The sequence below is a fragment of the Dipodomys spectabilis genome, unplaced genomic scaffold (assembly GCF_019054845.1).
Source record: "Dipodomys spectabilis isolate Male_0828 unplaced genomic scaffold, ASM1905484v1 ptg000273l, whole genome shotgun sequence".
In the NCBI taxonomy this organism is placed as follows: Eukaryota; Metazoa; Chordata; class Mammalia; order Rodentia; family Heteromyidae; genus Dipodomys; species Dipodomys spectabilis.
In genome coordinates, this window is record NW_024870950.1 from 8,206,217 (window position 1) to 8,222,093 (window position 15,877).

The 15,877-nt window shown below is 40.5% G+C and overlaps 1 protein-coding gene across 3 annotated transcripts in view; it reads right to left on the reverse strand.

Moving 5' to 3' along the window:
• The window catches only part of Tango6 (transport and golgi organization 6 homolog), a 144,497-nt gene that overhangs the window by 87,869 nt on the left and 40,751 nt on the right, over positions 1-15,877 (reverse strand). For all 3 annotated transcript variants that reach the window (XM_042700644.1, XM_042700645.1, XM_042700643.1), the window contains exons 10-11: positions 15,420-15,552; positions 12,611-12,802 (exon numbers count right to left, since the gene is read on the reverse strand). In XM_042700644.1, the coding sequence (XP_042556578.1) occupies positions 12,611-12,802; positions 15,420-15,552 (325 nt within the window). The remainder of the gene's footprint in view (positions 1-12,610; positions 12,803-15,419; positions 15,553-15,877) is intronic.

Below are 15,877 nucleotides of genomic sequence, written 5' to 3' on the forward strand. Positions count from 1 at the left end.
AACTTCATCTTTATCAATATGAGAACAAATACATCAAGTCATGAATAACATGTTTTTTGGTTTTTACATTTACAAGTTAATTCTAAAGGATATTCTAAAGGATATAGGTAACATTCAGATGAAGAGATAGACAAGCCAAAAAACATGAAGAGTGGGGCTTGAGGCTTCCATATTCTCTGTGCTGGCTTCCTTCCAAGGGCCTTCCCATGTTCAGCAACCCAGGAGCTCCACACAGTAATTTCAGTCCTTAGGAGGCCATGGTATGAGAATCTCTAGTTTTAGGCCAACCTGCGCTACAATAGTGAGATCTTGTCTCAAAAAAAAAAAAAATAGTCTATGACTCAAAAAGATTATCTAGCTGGGTGCTGGTGGCTCACACCTGTAATCTCAGGAGGCTAAGATCTGAGGACCTCTGTTCAAAGCCAGCCCAGCCTGGGCAGAAAAGTCTGTGAGACTTTTATTTCCAATTAACCACTAGAAAACTGGAAGTGGCGCTGTGGCTCAAGTGGTCGAGCGCTCGCCTTGAGCTGAAAAGTACAGGGATAGCACCCAGGCCCAGAGTTCAAGCCCCACAACCAACAACAACAACAACAAAAAGATTATCTGGACATAGGGCTAAGGAAAGGAGAAAGCTTCTTTACAGTTTCCAAAATATTTTAATATACTAATCAAACTTCTTTTACTCTTCTTGAATATAAAATAAAAACTGTGTAGTTTAACTCCCAATGGACTAGAGACTTCAATATAAACTACTAGAAGATAACAAAGAGAAAATCTAGGTAACCCAGGGTTTGATGGAGACTTTTTGTTGCTGTTGTTGTTGGTTATGGGGCTTGAACTCTGGGCTTGGGTGCTATCCTTCAGCTCTTCAACTCAAGGTGAGCGCTCTACCACTTGAGCCACAGCACCACTTCTGGTTTTCTAGTGATTTATTGGAGATAAGAGTCTCACAGACTTTCCTGCCTGGGCTGGCTTTGAACCTCGATCCTCAGATCTCAGCCTCCTGAGTAGCTAGGATTATAGGCGTGAGCCACCGGCGCTGCACCAAAGGCACAATCCAAAAACAGTGGTTACCTGGATTTCACAAAATAAAGTAATAATTCTGTATGGACTTAAGTGACTACAAAATAAAGCTACAGACAGGGAGAAAATATATGCAAAAGATATCTCTGACAACGGATTGTTATCCAAAATATCCAAAGGACTCTTAAAACTCAACAACAAGGAAACAATCTGATCAAAGAAGATCCATAGATGGCAGACAGCTATATGAACAGATGCTCTGCAGCAACTGTCACTAAGGAAAGGCAAATAAAAGTATCTGCAGGTTCCAAATACACATCTGTTAGAGTGGCCAAAATCAGAAACACTGAAAAAGCCAAACTCTATAAGGATATGGAGTATAGGAACTCACACTCACTGCTGGTGAATGCAAAATGATATGATCACTTTGGAAGACAGTTTGGTAGTTTCTTACAGAACTAAATAGGCTAATCTGGTAGCATATACTTAGAGTCACAGCTATTAAAGAGATTAAGGCAGGGTGTTTGCTTGAGCCCAAGAGTTAAGAGACAGATTGGACAACATAACAAAATACCAACTCTTAAAAGAAATGGTGGCAGTAATCCCATACTAGAAAGGCTGAAGTAGAAGGAATGTGAGTTTGAAGCTGTTCTGGGCTTTGGGTAAAAACCTAACTTAGGTAAAACTCTATCTATAGATAGATTCATAGATAAAATTAAATGTATTTCCTCCATGAGTGAATAATTGCACTTGATATTTACCCAAAGGAATTGAAAACATGTTCACAAATCACACACACACACACACACACACACACACACACACACACACACACACACACACACACATGAAAATAATCATGATGTTCTTCCTAAGATGAGAGGATAAATAAGTTGGTACAAAGGAGTTAGTGGAGAATTATTTAGTACAAAAAAATTAGCTATCAAGCAATGAAAACACATAGAGGAAATATAAATGCATATTACTAAGCAAATGAAGTCCATCTAAAAATATATATACTGGCCAGAATGTGGTGGCTTACACATGTAATCCCATTTTCTCATGAGGCAGAGATCAGAAGGATAGTGATTCAAGACCAGCCCAGACAAAAGTTAACAAGACCCCATCTCAACAAACAGGCTAGGCATATCAGTGATCTTAGCTACAAAGGAAACACTGATTGGAAGATCAAGATCAAGATGGGGTCTAATGTGGGTCCTGGGCAAAAAAACACAAGATCTTAACAGAAAAATAACTAAAGCAAAAAGAGTTCGAGTGATAAGATCTTGCCTCGTAAGCTCAAGACTCTTGAGTTTAAAACTCAGTACCAAGTGGCACTGTAGCTCAAGTGGTAGAGCGCTCGCCTTGAGTTGAAGAGCTGAGGGACAAAGCCCAGGCCCAGAGTTCAAGCCCCACGACCGACAAAAAAAAAAAAAAAAACTATATAAAACTCAGTACCAGTGGCCCCCCATTTTTTAAATTAAAAAAAAAAAAAAAAAAAAGCCTGCCAGCCTCCTATTGCCCTTTGTTTGTTTGTTTTGCCAGTCTTAGGGATTGAACTCAGGGCCTGGGCACTGTCCCTGAGCTTCTTTTGCTTAAGGCTAGCACTCTACCATGTGAGCCACAGCGTCACTTCCGGCCTTTTCTGCTTATATAGTACTGAGGAATCAAACACAGGGCTTTATGCATGCTAGGCAAGCACTCTACCATTCCCAGCCACTCCCATTTCTTTTTAATTAAAAACAAACAAATAAACATGGCAGGTACCAGTAGCTCAAACCTATAATCCTAGCTATTCAGGAGGCTGAGAAGTGAGGGTCAAGGTTTGGAGCCAGCCTGAGCAGACAAATCTGTAAGACTATCTCCAATTAGCAGCAAAAGGCAGAAATGGACGTGTCGCTCAAATGGCAGAGTGTCATCCACTAGCAAAAAGCTAAGCAAAGAGTATTATGCCCTGAGGTTCACTCGCATGCGCGCGCACGCGCGCACACACACACACACACACACACAAAAGATTACACACTGTAGATTCCAACTCTATGGCATTTTGGAAAAGGCAAAAGTATGGAAACAGTATGCGAAGACAATGGTCACCAAATGTTAGGGAGAGGGAGAACCAAACAGAATTTTTGGACAGTGAAACTATTCTGTAGGGCATTATAATGGTGGATACGTGTAATTGTACATTTGTCCATGGGTTGTACCCAAATTGATTCCTAATGTAAACTATAGACTTTGAGTAATAAGGATACCAAAAAGGGGTCCAAGGCTGTAACTTAGTGGTGGAATGCTTGCCTAGCAAAACGACCACACTAAAAAAAAAAAAAAAAAAAAAGAAAAGTAACAGGGTCTCTGTAGGAGATGTGATGCTGGGGAGATGCCTGATGTGTGAACACAGGGTATACAGAAGCACCCTCTGTTCAATTTTACTAAAACTATTCTAAAAAATTAACTCCCATTTGCTAGAGGGAGAATACTTTTGAGAGATACACTATAATTATATATTAAAACAGTATAAAGAACCTCAATGAAAGCTGTTATTCAATAGGGTGTTGGGGGAGGGGAAAGAGAAACAGGCTCTGTTGGAGCAGTGGGTACTACGGAGAGGGGGTTGGGCTAATGACGGTGAAATGATGAATGTGGTTTAAACAGATTGTTGGCAAGTAAGGAACTAGAACAATGAAACCTGTGGAAATGGTACCAGAATGGGGGAAGGGGATAAGGGAGAATGGGAGAGGGGTTGATTGGAATACACTGTATACAGGTGTGGGATTATTTCCTAGTATAGCTAATAAACACTAACAAAGAAATTGTTCATATACAAAATTATACAGCATTTGGCTAACAAGTAAGCTTTAAACAGAATTAATTTGGTCAGCATCATTTAAGTGAGCTTGGCTTAATCATCTTAAGTAGAAATACCTTCGAAAATGACAGCAGACACACATGCACACAGGTACGCACGTACACATGCACAAATGCCTATTTAGGATTAATGGCTCAAAAGGGAGAGATCATTTTGAAAATGGGAAAGCTGAGATAGGTCATAATAAGCCTCTAAACACCATGCAAGCTTGCATGTTTAACTCTCTGGACAAATCACATGCTGTGCTAGAATCTTTATTGCAAGCTTAGAGCCTGGAGAATGGCCTGTTAACACTTGTCTTCTGAAGCAAGCTAGGAAACTGGAAGAATTATATAAATGTTCCATTAACTTAAAGGAACATTGCTTGGTATGGCAATTTTCACTACCCTCTGCAGTCCTAAGATCTTATTGATACTAGGTGAAAAGCACTGACCCTTTCTAAAGAGCTGGTGCTTTTAGCACCTGGGCCACCAGCCTCACCTCCAAAGAGTTTTCTAACACATTTTTAATATTTACATTTATATTTATATTATATAAATTTATATTATAAATTATTTATATAGTTATACATTATAGCATATATTTATGTATTTATATGTGCATATATTTAAATGTTAGAACAGTATCATTAAGTTACTACTAAGTTCCTCTTCACAATGCTTTAAAGTAACAAAGCATGTAGAATTAAAACCAGCCCTCTTTACAACTATGTAAAGAGGTATAAAAAAATTTTTTTGAATAAAGTAATGAAACAACTAGTATGACTCTTTTTCAGAAAGGAATTTTGTATATATGCATGTATTCAAAAAAGAAAATCTGGGGGCTGGGAAGGTGGCTCAGTGGTAGAGTGCTTGCCTTGCATGCATGAGGCCTTGCATGCATGGGTTTGATTCCTCAGCACCACATAAGCAAAAAGAAAAAAGCCAGACGTGGCGCTGTGGCTCAAGTGGTAGAGCGCTAGCCTTGAGCTGAAGAGCTGAGGGACAGTGTCCAGGTCCAGAGTTCAGGCCCCACGACTGGACTCAAAAATCTGAGAGATGTGAACTTTGAGGTGATGGCCAGCTATCGTGTACTGTCATCTATGAAATGCTTGGTTTTTTTTGTTTGTTTTTTTTTTTTTTCTTGGGTCCAGTCATGGGGCCTGAACTCTGGGCTTGGGTGCTGTCCCTCAGCTCTTCAGCTCAAGGCTAGCGCTCTACCACTTTAGCCACAGTGCCACTTCCGGCTTTTTTATTTTTTCTGCTTATGTGGTGCTGAGGAATCAAACCCAGGGCCTCATGCATACAAGGCAAGTACTCTACCACTGAGCCACCTTCCCAGCCCTGAAATACTCTTTTCTGCAGATTTTCTTTGCTGGTCCTGGAACCTGAACTCTGGGCCTAGGTGCTATCCCTGAGCTTTTGTGCTCAAGGCTAGCATTCTACCACTTGAGCCACAGCTCCATTTCCAGCTTTTTGTGGCTAATTGGAGATAAGAGTCATGGACTTTCTTGCCTGGGCTAGCTTCATATCATGTTCCTCAGATCTCAGCTTCCTGAGTAGCTAGGATTACAGGCGTGAACCACTGGAGCCAGATCCCCAGATTTCTTTCTTTCTTTGTTTTGTCAGTTGTGGGGCTTGAACTCTGGGCCTGGGCACTGTCCCTGAGCTCTTCAGCTCAAGGAAAGCACTCTACCACTTGAGCCACAATGCCACTTCTGGTTTTCTGGTGTTTTATTTGAGATGAGGGTCTCATGGACTTTCCTGCCTGGGCTGGCTTTGAACCACGATCCTCAGATCTCAGCCTCCTGAGTAGCTAGGATTACAGGTGTGAGCCACTGGCGCCCAGCCAGATTTCTTCCTTATAATTCCAATACTCAGTTGGACTGTGGCTCTTCTCCCTGATTCTAAGAGGCCTGTTAAGAGCAAAGGTGTTTAGTCCGGTTCTGATGGCTCACGCCTGTAATCTAAGAATCCCAGTTTGAAGCCAGCTGGGGCAGAAAAGTCCAAGATACTCATCTCCGAGTAACAAAATGCAGAAGTGGAGCTGTGGCTCAAGTAGTAGAGTGCCAGCCTTGAGTAACACATATTCACGCGCATGTGTACACACACTCACACACGCATGAGCGCGCGCGCGCGCGCGCGCGCACACACACACACACACACACACACGGTTTACAGTGTGTCCTAGTTATTTTTCTTCACCTAACTCCAGCTCTACAAATGCAATCATTTTTTAATTATTTAGTTGTTTAATAAATAACATTAAGTATTTACTTTTTACCAGGCACCATTCTTTTTTTTTTTTTTTTGGTCCGGTTGTGGGGTCTGAACTCTGGGCCTGGGCACTGTCCCTCAGCTCTTCAGCTCAAGGCTAGTGCTCTACCACTTGAGCCATAGCACCACTTCCGGCTTTTTTCTTTTTCCTTATGTGGTGCTGAGGAATCGAACCCAGGGCCTCAGGCATGCAAGGCAAGCGTTCTACCACTGAGCCACCTTCCCAGCCCCCAGGCACCATTCTTAAAACATCACAGGTATTAACTCACTTAATCCTCTTAATGGGGATGCATAAACTTGCTGCCAAGATGCTGACAACTGAGTGGAAGGGGCTGAAAGGCCTCATTGTTGAGTATGTGGATTTCAAGGTAAGCTCCTGTTTTTCAGCTTGCTACTCCCACTTTCTGAGTCTCTTGGGTTCCTCTCCCCTTCAGAATGAACCTTTGTCAGACACTGTGGTGAACCTGTAATCCCCAGCACTCAAAAGTTAAGGCCGGAAGATGGCCAGTTCAATGCTAGCCTTAAACTTTTAGATGGTCTCTAAAAAAACAGAAAACCAAACCAATCAACCTCTGGGTCTTCACTGGAAACAACAGGTAGTATAAAGTTAGAGAAGAAATCAAAGGGTCTCTGAATACTATACAGCTCTTCAAAATGTGTTAGGCTTTGCATTCGACTTCATCTTTAGAGCTTCTCTGGTGCTTGCAGTCCTCCCTGGCTTCTGCTGGGAGAAGCTTGATATGTTTTCCCCCTTTCCTTCCCTTTTTCTTAATAAAATAAAATAAAATAAAAACTGAACAGCTTTATTGAGGTACTGTGGTTTGCTTCTTGACTTTTCTCCATGCAGACATTCAGCTTTCCAATTTCTCAAGTTGCTAATCAACTACTTTCCTGCTCACAGATTTTGCTGTTCTCTTTTATCTACTATCCATCCCCTCCTACTCTGTTAGTCTCTGTAGTTTGCTTACCCATACAAGTGTTTAATAACACATTGTCTTTAACCATAAGTCCTGACTCTTTATGTTGTGTACACTGTTATGTTTTTACAATGAACATGTATTCCTTATGTCATACACACACACAATCAAAAAAAAAAAAAAAAAGGACCACAAAAAACTACTTCTAGTCTACTGATTACAGATTCTAGTGCTCCAATTATAGCAGGGTACACAGGGTGGCAGCTTTCTGAAAGGGTGGAAGAAAGGGGATCTTGCTCACTCCACTGTATTAACACGGGCCTCTTGGTTGATCCTGTAGCACTCTGGGTTTGCTCCCTCTCTCTGGTACACTCTTCACTAAGCATCTTCATAGCATGCTCCTTCCTTACCTTCAGGTCTTTGCTCAAAAGCCACTTCCTGTGTGTGGCTCTCCATACAAATACACACACACACCACACACACACACATGTGTGCACATGCACACACACACACACACACACACACACACACACACACAGTACTGATCCTTTTCCTTCTCTCATTTTTCTTTCTAGAAATGATCGCCATCTGACACATTGGGTCTCTGCATATGTACTGTTGCTCTCCTATGTGAATGCCACCTCCACAAGTGCAGAGATACATCTGCTTTATTCACTGCTATGTTCTTGGTACCTAAAAGTGTAGGTGGCAGGCTGGGCACAGCATCCATAGCATAGAATTGGCTTAGCACATGCCTAACAGGTGTGAGGCCGTGTATTCAAATGCTGTACCACCAAAAAGAAGGAGGAAAACAACAAGGTGGCATACAGCTGGTTCTCAATATGCAGTTGTGGAATGAAAGAACTTTGAGTTGGTGCAAGCCTCTCACAAGTGTGCAGACATTGCAAGCTTCCTTCCTTCCCGTACCTTCACACAGATGATGTGCCACCTCCAATATATGCTATTGAATAATCCTTAATCCAAAATCCTTTGATCCACAATCTTTTATCCATTATTCATTTAATCATATCCATTTTTAACAGATGGGATTTGTTTTTGATGTAACTGCCACAGCATGAGTATGCCCTATAAGATATCTTCTAATACCTTCCATAAGTGTTGCAAAAATGGCTCATTCAATTGGCTTGTTTGATTCAGGATCTAGCTCCTTTTCTATGTCATTTCTGAGCCAGTTGTGCTGCAGACTTTCTCACATTCTAGATTTAACTGATTGCTTCCAAATGGTATTATTTATTTTTGTATCCTTCACATTTCTTTCATTGGAATCAGGTTCAAGTTTATAGTTTGGAGGTAAGAATCCTTCTCAAGTGTTTCTTATTTCCCTGAAATATTTAGGGGTATACATACTGATATCTGCACTAAAATGTACAGGAAAAATAAGATGGATAGAAGATGGAAACATGGATTCATACATGATAAAGCAAATACAATAAAATATAAAATACTGCTGGGCACTAGTGGCTCCTATCTATAGACAGCTACTCAGGAGGCAGATCTGAGAATTACTGTTTAAATCTAGCCTGAACATACAAAGATAAATCCATGAGATTGTTTTCCCCAATGAACTAGCAAAAAGGTAGAACTGGAAGTATGTCTCAAGTGGAGAAAAATATGAGTGAAAAGATAAGCAAGAACATAAGGGGATGGGAAGGTGGCTCAGTGGTAGAGTGCTTGCCTTACATGTATGAGGCCCTGGGTTTGATTCCTCAGCAGCACCACATAAGCAGAAAAAGCCGGAAGGGTGCTGTGGCTCAAGTGGTAGAGCTGAGGGAGAGCACCCAGGCCCAGAGTTCAGGACCCATTACCAACACCGAAAAAAGAACACAAGGTCCTGAGTTCAAGCCCCAATGCTGGCACACACATAAAAAGAATAATAGAAAACAGGTTCAGGTGGAAGATAAGTACAGTAGGAGAGTAGAAGGTTAACAGAGATGAGAATGAGGATGAATATGTGAAGTAGTTTATCTGCATGTATGAAAACTGAAATATGAAATGTATAGAAAGGGGAATAGTATAAGGATGACAGAGGAGGTGAGGCTGATCAGGATCCATCATATTTATGTATGAAATTGTTACAATGAAACTCCTCTTGTAGAACTAATGTATGCTAATGAATGAATGAACAAAATTTTTTCTCTTCACCTGACTATTTGATGACACTGGAATATAGGTATTAGAGGTAATACAGATAATGAGGTTTTTTTCTCATAAGACATCTTTTATGTCTTTGATGTATTTTAATCCATGGCAGGCACTGTTCTTTTTAATGTTGCAATTGCCTTGTCTATTTAATTGGAGCCCTTTCAGGTTGGTTCCTAACATGACTCCATTAATCTCAGACAGCTTCCTTGCATTTGGGTGCAACAGGCTGCCATGAAGCTTATAAGGTAAGACTTCTACTCCAGATCTTGAATCATCCTTTATTTCATATATATTTGAGTTCTTTGGGAAGAAATGGAATCTAAAAACTATAACCTGGTACAAAGGCTAATTACTGCTACTGAACTGTCACTGCTTTTTGACAGTGAACTGTACTAGGACATATCTGTTTTATTATGTATTTATTTTTTAAATTCATTTATTTATTGTGCCAGTACTGGTGCTTGAATTCAGAACCCTATGCTCTTAATTGGCTTTTTCGCTACAGGCTCTACTAATTGAGCTTCATTTCAACTTCTGGACTTTTTTTTCCCCAGTCTTGGGGCTTGAACTTAGGACCTGGTAACTATCTCTGTCTGAGCTTCTTTTGCTCAAGGCTAGCACTTGAGCCACAGTGCCATTTCTGGCTTTTTCTACTTATATGGTATTGAGGAATTAAATCCAGGGCTTCATGCATGCTAGGCAAGTACTCTCCCACTAAGTCACATACCCTGGACATGTTTATTTTATTTATTTATTTTGCTAGTCCTGGGGCTTGAACTCGGCCTGGGCACAGTCCCTGAGCTTCTTTTGTTCAAGGCTAGTATTCTACCACTTGAGCCACAGTGCTTCTTCTGGCTTTTCCTATGTATGTGGTACAGAGGAATTGAATCCAGGACTCAATGTATGCTAGGCAAGCACTCTACCACTAAGCAACATTCCCACCCTAACATGTTTATTTTTTTTAAATAATTTTTTTTTAATTGGTCGTGGGGCCTGAACTCTGGGCCTAGGTGCTGTCCCTCAGCTCTTCAGCTCAAGGCTAGCGCTTTACCACTTGAGCCACAGCACCACTTCTGGCTTTTTCTGCTTATGTGGTGCTGAGGAATCAAACCCTGGACCTCATGCATGCAAAGCACTCTACTACTGAGCCACCTTTCCAGCCCCTAAAAAGGAAATATTAATCACGAATCCACACTAAGATTTCCAGTTAAATCAATACTATGTGTTTTTTATTTTAGTTCTTTGATTTTATAGCTTTCAAACTAAAAATTTTTATTCCTAATATCAACTAAATTTCTTATAACTTACTTTTTATTTATGTGTGTATGTGTGTGTACTATGCCAACATTATCACTAGCAGTAAGATTACTATATGTAATTTAGTATTTCCTTGTGGTTTTTTTTTTTTGTTTTGGTACATTCTAACCTTAGCTAAAGGACAATTTAATGGGACAAATTATTTTGGTACCAGACTAACACCATTGTTCTCTAATTATGAATAAAGGGAGATAAGTGTAAAAGCAAGTCATATCAGTTGCTAGACCATTTCCCCTTCCAACTCGCATCCTGAGACAAAAACATGTCTGACAAAAAAAAAGGAGGGGGGCTTCAGGAAAGGGCTACCAACACAGAAACCAATCACTTACTGAGCAACATGGAGTCAGTGGACAGAAGGAATAAGAAGCCACGAAAGAAATCATGAACATAATTCTCATTAACCAGGCGAGGTAAGTCAGAGCTGACAGGCAACTGCAAATTTTCTCAGCAGGAGCTATAGTGAAATGCTGCTTAGCAACACCCGAAGGCGATGACAATGACAGCCATACAAAGAGCTAGAGAATCAGATTTAAGTGTGACAACCATACTATCTTACAATGGATGAGGCACCAGCCTGGCACCAACTAATTCTGGTAAATTGGTAAAATATGGAGACTGTATTGTCCATGTTTTGTAACTTTTATTTCCTACTTAAAAAACATGGTACAAACAAAATTAAAGTATTGAATCCCAAAGGACAACTATCCTGAAAGTATGTTTTTTAGAAACTTTTTCTTTTTTTTTTTTTTGGTCAGTTGTGGGGCCTGAACTCTGGGCCTGAGCACTATCCTGGAGCTCTTCAGCTCAAAGCTAGCACTACCACTTGAGCCACAGGGCCACTTCCATCTTTTTCTGCTTATGTGTTGCTGAGGAATTAAACCCAGGGCCTCATGCATGCAAGGCAAGCACTCTACCACTAGCCACCTTCCCAGCCCTAGAAACATTTTTTTTTTTAATGTTTAACTGTTTTTTTGTTTTGTTTTGTTTTGTTATGATACTGGGATTAAACCCAGGACACTGCATTTGAGAGACAAGTGTTTTGCCACTGAGCTACATCCCAATCCTAAAAAAACTTAAATGTTAACAGAATACTATGGAAGAAAGCTGTAAGTTAGAGGTCCTACCAAATCCAAAAAAATCTTAGTAGAATGTTTTTTTCAAATTTGAGTTTCTAGTCATTCCATGGGTTTTTGTTGTTGCTGTTGTTTGATTCTTTTTGGGTTTTGGTGCCAATACCGGGGCTTGAATTCAGGGCCTCACACTCTCACTTGGCTTTTTCACGCAAGTCAGTTGCTCTATCACTTGATCAACACCTCTACTTTTAGCTTTTTGCTGGTTAATTAGAGATAAAAATCTCACAGACTTTTCTGCCTAGACTGACTTCAAACTGGGATCCTCAGATCTCAGTCTCCCTAGTAGCTAGAATGACGGGTGTAAGCCACCGGTGCCCAGTGGATTCTCTACATTTAAAATACATGGTACACTTATTTTGGTGGCACTAGGGTTTGAACTCAGGATCCTATATACACATGGAGCTTTAACAAAAAAAGAGAGAAGTGGCGCTGTAGCTCAAGTGGTAGAGTGCTCGCCTTGAGCTGAAGAGCTGAGGGACAGCACCCAGGCCCAGAGTTCAAGCCCCACGACCGACAAAAAAATAAAAATAAAAAAAATAAAAAAAAAAGAGAGAAAGAAAGAAAGAAGGAAGGAAGGAAGGAAAGAAAAGAAAAGAGAAGAGAAGAGAAGAGAAGAGAAGAAAAGAAAAGATGCCCTGGCTTTCATGCAGATATGCCAAGTCAAAACCTCAAAAAGGTGGCTGAGTATCAATATTTAACACAAGATGTCAGGCAATCAAAGTTGAAAAGCCCTGTGACATACCATACAAATATGTAAGGCAGTTCTACCAGCTTTATGAGCCTGAGGACTACCTCAGCATCTAGAAAGGTTTCACATTTACTTGGCCACATTTATTTAATTTGCATGTCAACCAGAAAACACTGTTGTAGGTATCATCAAGTTACCTTTGAGCAACAGTTTTGGACATTCTTTGGGAATGTCCAAACATCACTGACCTGAGTGATGTTTGTGAATATCTGCTCAGACATTCTTTCACACAGAACAGCCAGCAACTGTAGGACCAACAGCTTCTGTTCTTGACTTTCCACAAGAAGAGTGTGCTTTTGCTCCAACTCCAAGAGGTTTATGCTGGAGAAGGGCTCAGCTTTTACCTCTGCTTCATTTTCCACAGCTAGATGAGTCAATTCCTGGAAACAGAAAGAAAGAAAAAGGTATGGAAAAGTCAGTAGAACCAAGGGCTTCAAAATCCATCCAGAAAACTCCATGTGAAAGGCATACGTGAAAAAAGTCTTTACTGCAACACTATTCATACTAGTCAAAAACTGGCTGCATATAGTACACACCTATAATCCCAACACTCAGGAATCTGAAGAAAGGAGGATTGTCAATTTGAGCCAGCCCAGGGTACAAAGTGAGAATTAGTCTCAAGAAGAAGAAGAAAAAAAAGCTGGGTGCCAGTGGCTCATGTCTGTAATCCTAACTACTCAGGTGGCTGAGATCTGAGGATCACGGTTCAAAGCCAACCTAGGCAGGAAAGTCCCTGAGACTCTTATTTCCAATAAACCACAAGAAAACCATTAGTGGCTCTGTGACTCAAGTGGTAGAGCACATGCCTTGAGCTGAAGAGCTCAGGGACAACACCCAGGCCCAGAGTTTAATCCCCATGACCCACTCAAAAAAAAAGAAAGAGAGAAAGAAAGAAAGAAAGAAAGAAAGAAATTCAAGATCATAGGCAATCTAAGTATCCAATATTAAGAAAATTAAAAAAATAGTGCCATTATTCTATCACAGCATTTAAAATAAATGATTAAAAAATGAACTAGAGGTATTAGGATATCAACAGATCTGTGTTGACTGACTATTGAATAAAATTACTGTTACAAGAATAATATGTATATTGTGATACCATAAACTTTAAAACGTCAAAAATTTTATAAATTTTATTTATTTTTTTGGGGGGGTCGGTCGTGGGGCCTGAACTCTGGGCCTGGGTGATGTCCCTCAGCTCTTCAGCTCAAGGCTAATGCTCTACCACTTGAAACACAGCACCACTTCTGGCTTATGTGGTGTTGAGGAATTGAACCCAGGGCCTCATGCACATAAGGAAAAATACCACTGAGCACCTTCCCAGCCCTAAACTTTATTTTTTAATTTTTATTATCTGTAAGTAATTGTACAAAGGGATTACCATTCAACATGTCAAAACTTCATCAATTTTAAAACTTGCCTAATAACTGAGCACAAAGGAAGGGATAAAATTGCTCAGAAAGAAATATACTCATTACCTGACTTATGAAATGGTATCCCCTCAGTATAATACCTTAATAACATCAATTTAAAAATGTTAACAGATATCTTACTTATCAGTATTTTATGATCTCTATGGTTAGCCTTCCTTGAAGGAAGCCCTCAGGCCATACAACTTTCCCAAAATCCTATAGAGACCATTCATTCATAGCCTCCCTTTAAAGATTTCCAACTAAACTTCCCCTAATGGGTAATTCATTTCTACCTGCTACTTGGGAAGGGAAGCCTTAAGTTCCCTAACAATTAGTGCTTTAAGGCAGTAACTGACAGCTTAGAGCACTGGTGCTCACTGTGCTGGGTAATTTTCCTCCCCAGGGAACATTTTGCAATGTCTGCAGGACATCTTTGCTTGTCGTAATTGGTGGGTAACACAGGCATTTAAGAAGCAGAGGTCAGGGATGCTGTTAAGTACCCTATAATGAACAAGACAACCCCTCACAAGAAAAAATTTATCTGGGCCAGAATGTCAATCATACCAAAGTAGTTATCTTGGTCTAGAGTAAAGCCTTTTCATATCTGTCTATCTATCCATCCATCCATCCATCTATTTTTGAGACAGGTCTTGCTGTGTAGCTTACAATGGTCTGGAACTCGTTATATAGCCCAGATTGGTTTCAAACTTGAGATCCTCCTGCCTCTGCCTCTTGTGTGCACAAGTTTATATACACAGGAATTGTAGGCATGTACAACCACACTCAGCTTATTTGTCTTAAAAAAACAACGAACAACAACAAAAAAAAGTAAGTCATATAATTAAGCACACATTTTGGAACAAATGTGAGTGGCTAGTCACAGAGAAAGAGGTAAGCAAAGGAGTCAGGAAAGCCGACAAAAAAGGTGTCCCCAGAGTCAAGCACTAGAAATGTTGGCCCTAATTCCCTCCTTGCATGCTCACCTACTCACCCAACTTTGAACTCCACAGACATTCTAAAGGCTTCAGGGGGAGAGTAGAAAAGGCAGAGCTGGAGGTACCAACTGGTGATAATAGACAGTGATCATGGGAGCAAGTTACTTTGGGAGACTGAGGGACTGAGGTTAACACAACCATTGGACTAAGAAGCAAACCAGAAAGGTTTCAAGTAGCTACAGAGTGAACTGAGAAAGGAAGAACTGGTAAATCTCCCTTCCCAAATACCTGACAGAACAACAGGCAAAAAGGATAAGGGATTATCTATAGCTGAGAAACCTGCTATTAACTTCAAAAGAGTTCTTGCTGCCAGCAAAGAGCAAAGGTTAACCCTTTGTGAGATGGGTAGCAGCTTCCTTAACTCTAACATTTCAGTGCAGGTTACCCTGGAAAGTAGTTAAATCCCATCAGTAACATTGAAGGTACATTTCTTCTTTTTGCAAAACACTACATGACCCCATGTCCTCCGCTCATTTCACTAACCTGGGACCTAGATTTTAGGACCTGCAATTTTGAATGCCTTGAAAATCCAAGGTCCTCCCAGAACTAGCCCAGAATTAAAGTTGATCAATTACTGCATGCAGTCTTACCTTCAAACAGAAGATGAAGAAGTCCCCTGCCAAACCACATTCCTGGCAATGGGACAGCAAATCCCCAAGATGCTCCACCTGGCTCTGCTCCGAAGACACCTTCTGATACAGGGCTTCATCTTCATCCTCATGACTTCAATAAAGGTTAGGATTTGTCTTAGCCACATCACCAACCTAGTTTTTTTTTTTTTTTGTCAGTTGTGAGGCCTGAACTCTGGACCTAGGTGCTATCCCTCAGCTCTTCAGCTCAAGGCTAGCACTTGAGCCACAGCACCACTTTCTGCTTATGTGATGTTGAGGAATCGAACCCAGGGCTTCATGCATGCAAGGCAATCACTCTACCACTGAGCTACCTTCCCAGCCCCCGTGATTTTTTTGAAATCCCATAAGGTAACCCATTACTTCAATAAAGTTAATCACTAATGAGATCGCTAAAAAAATTATTTAACTTGCTGAGC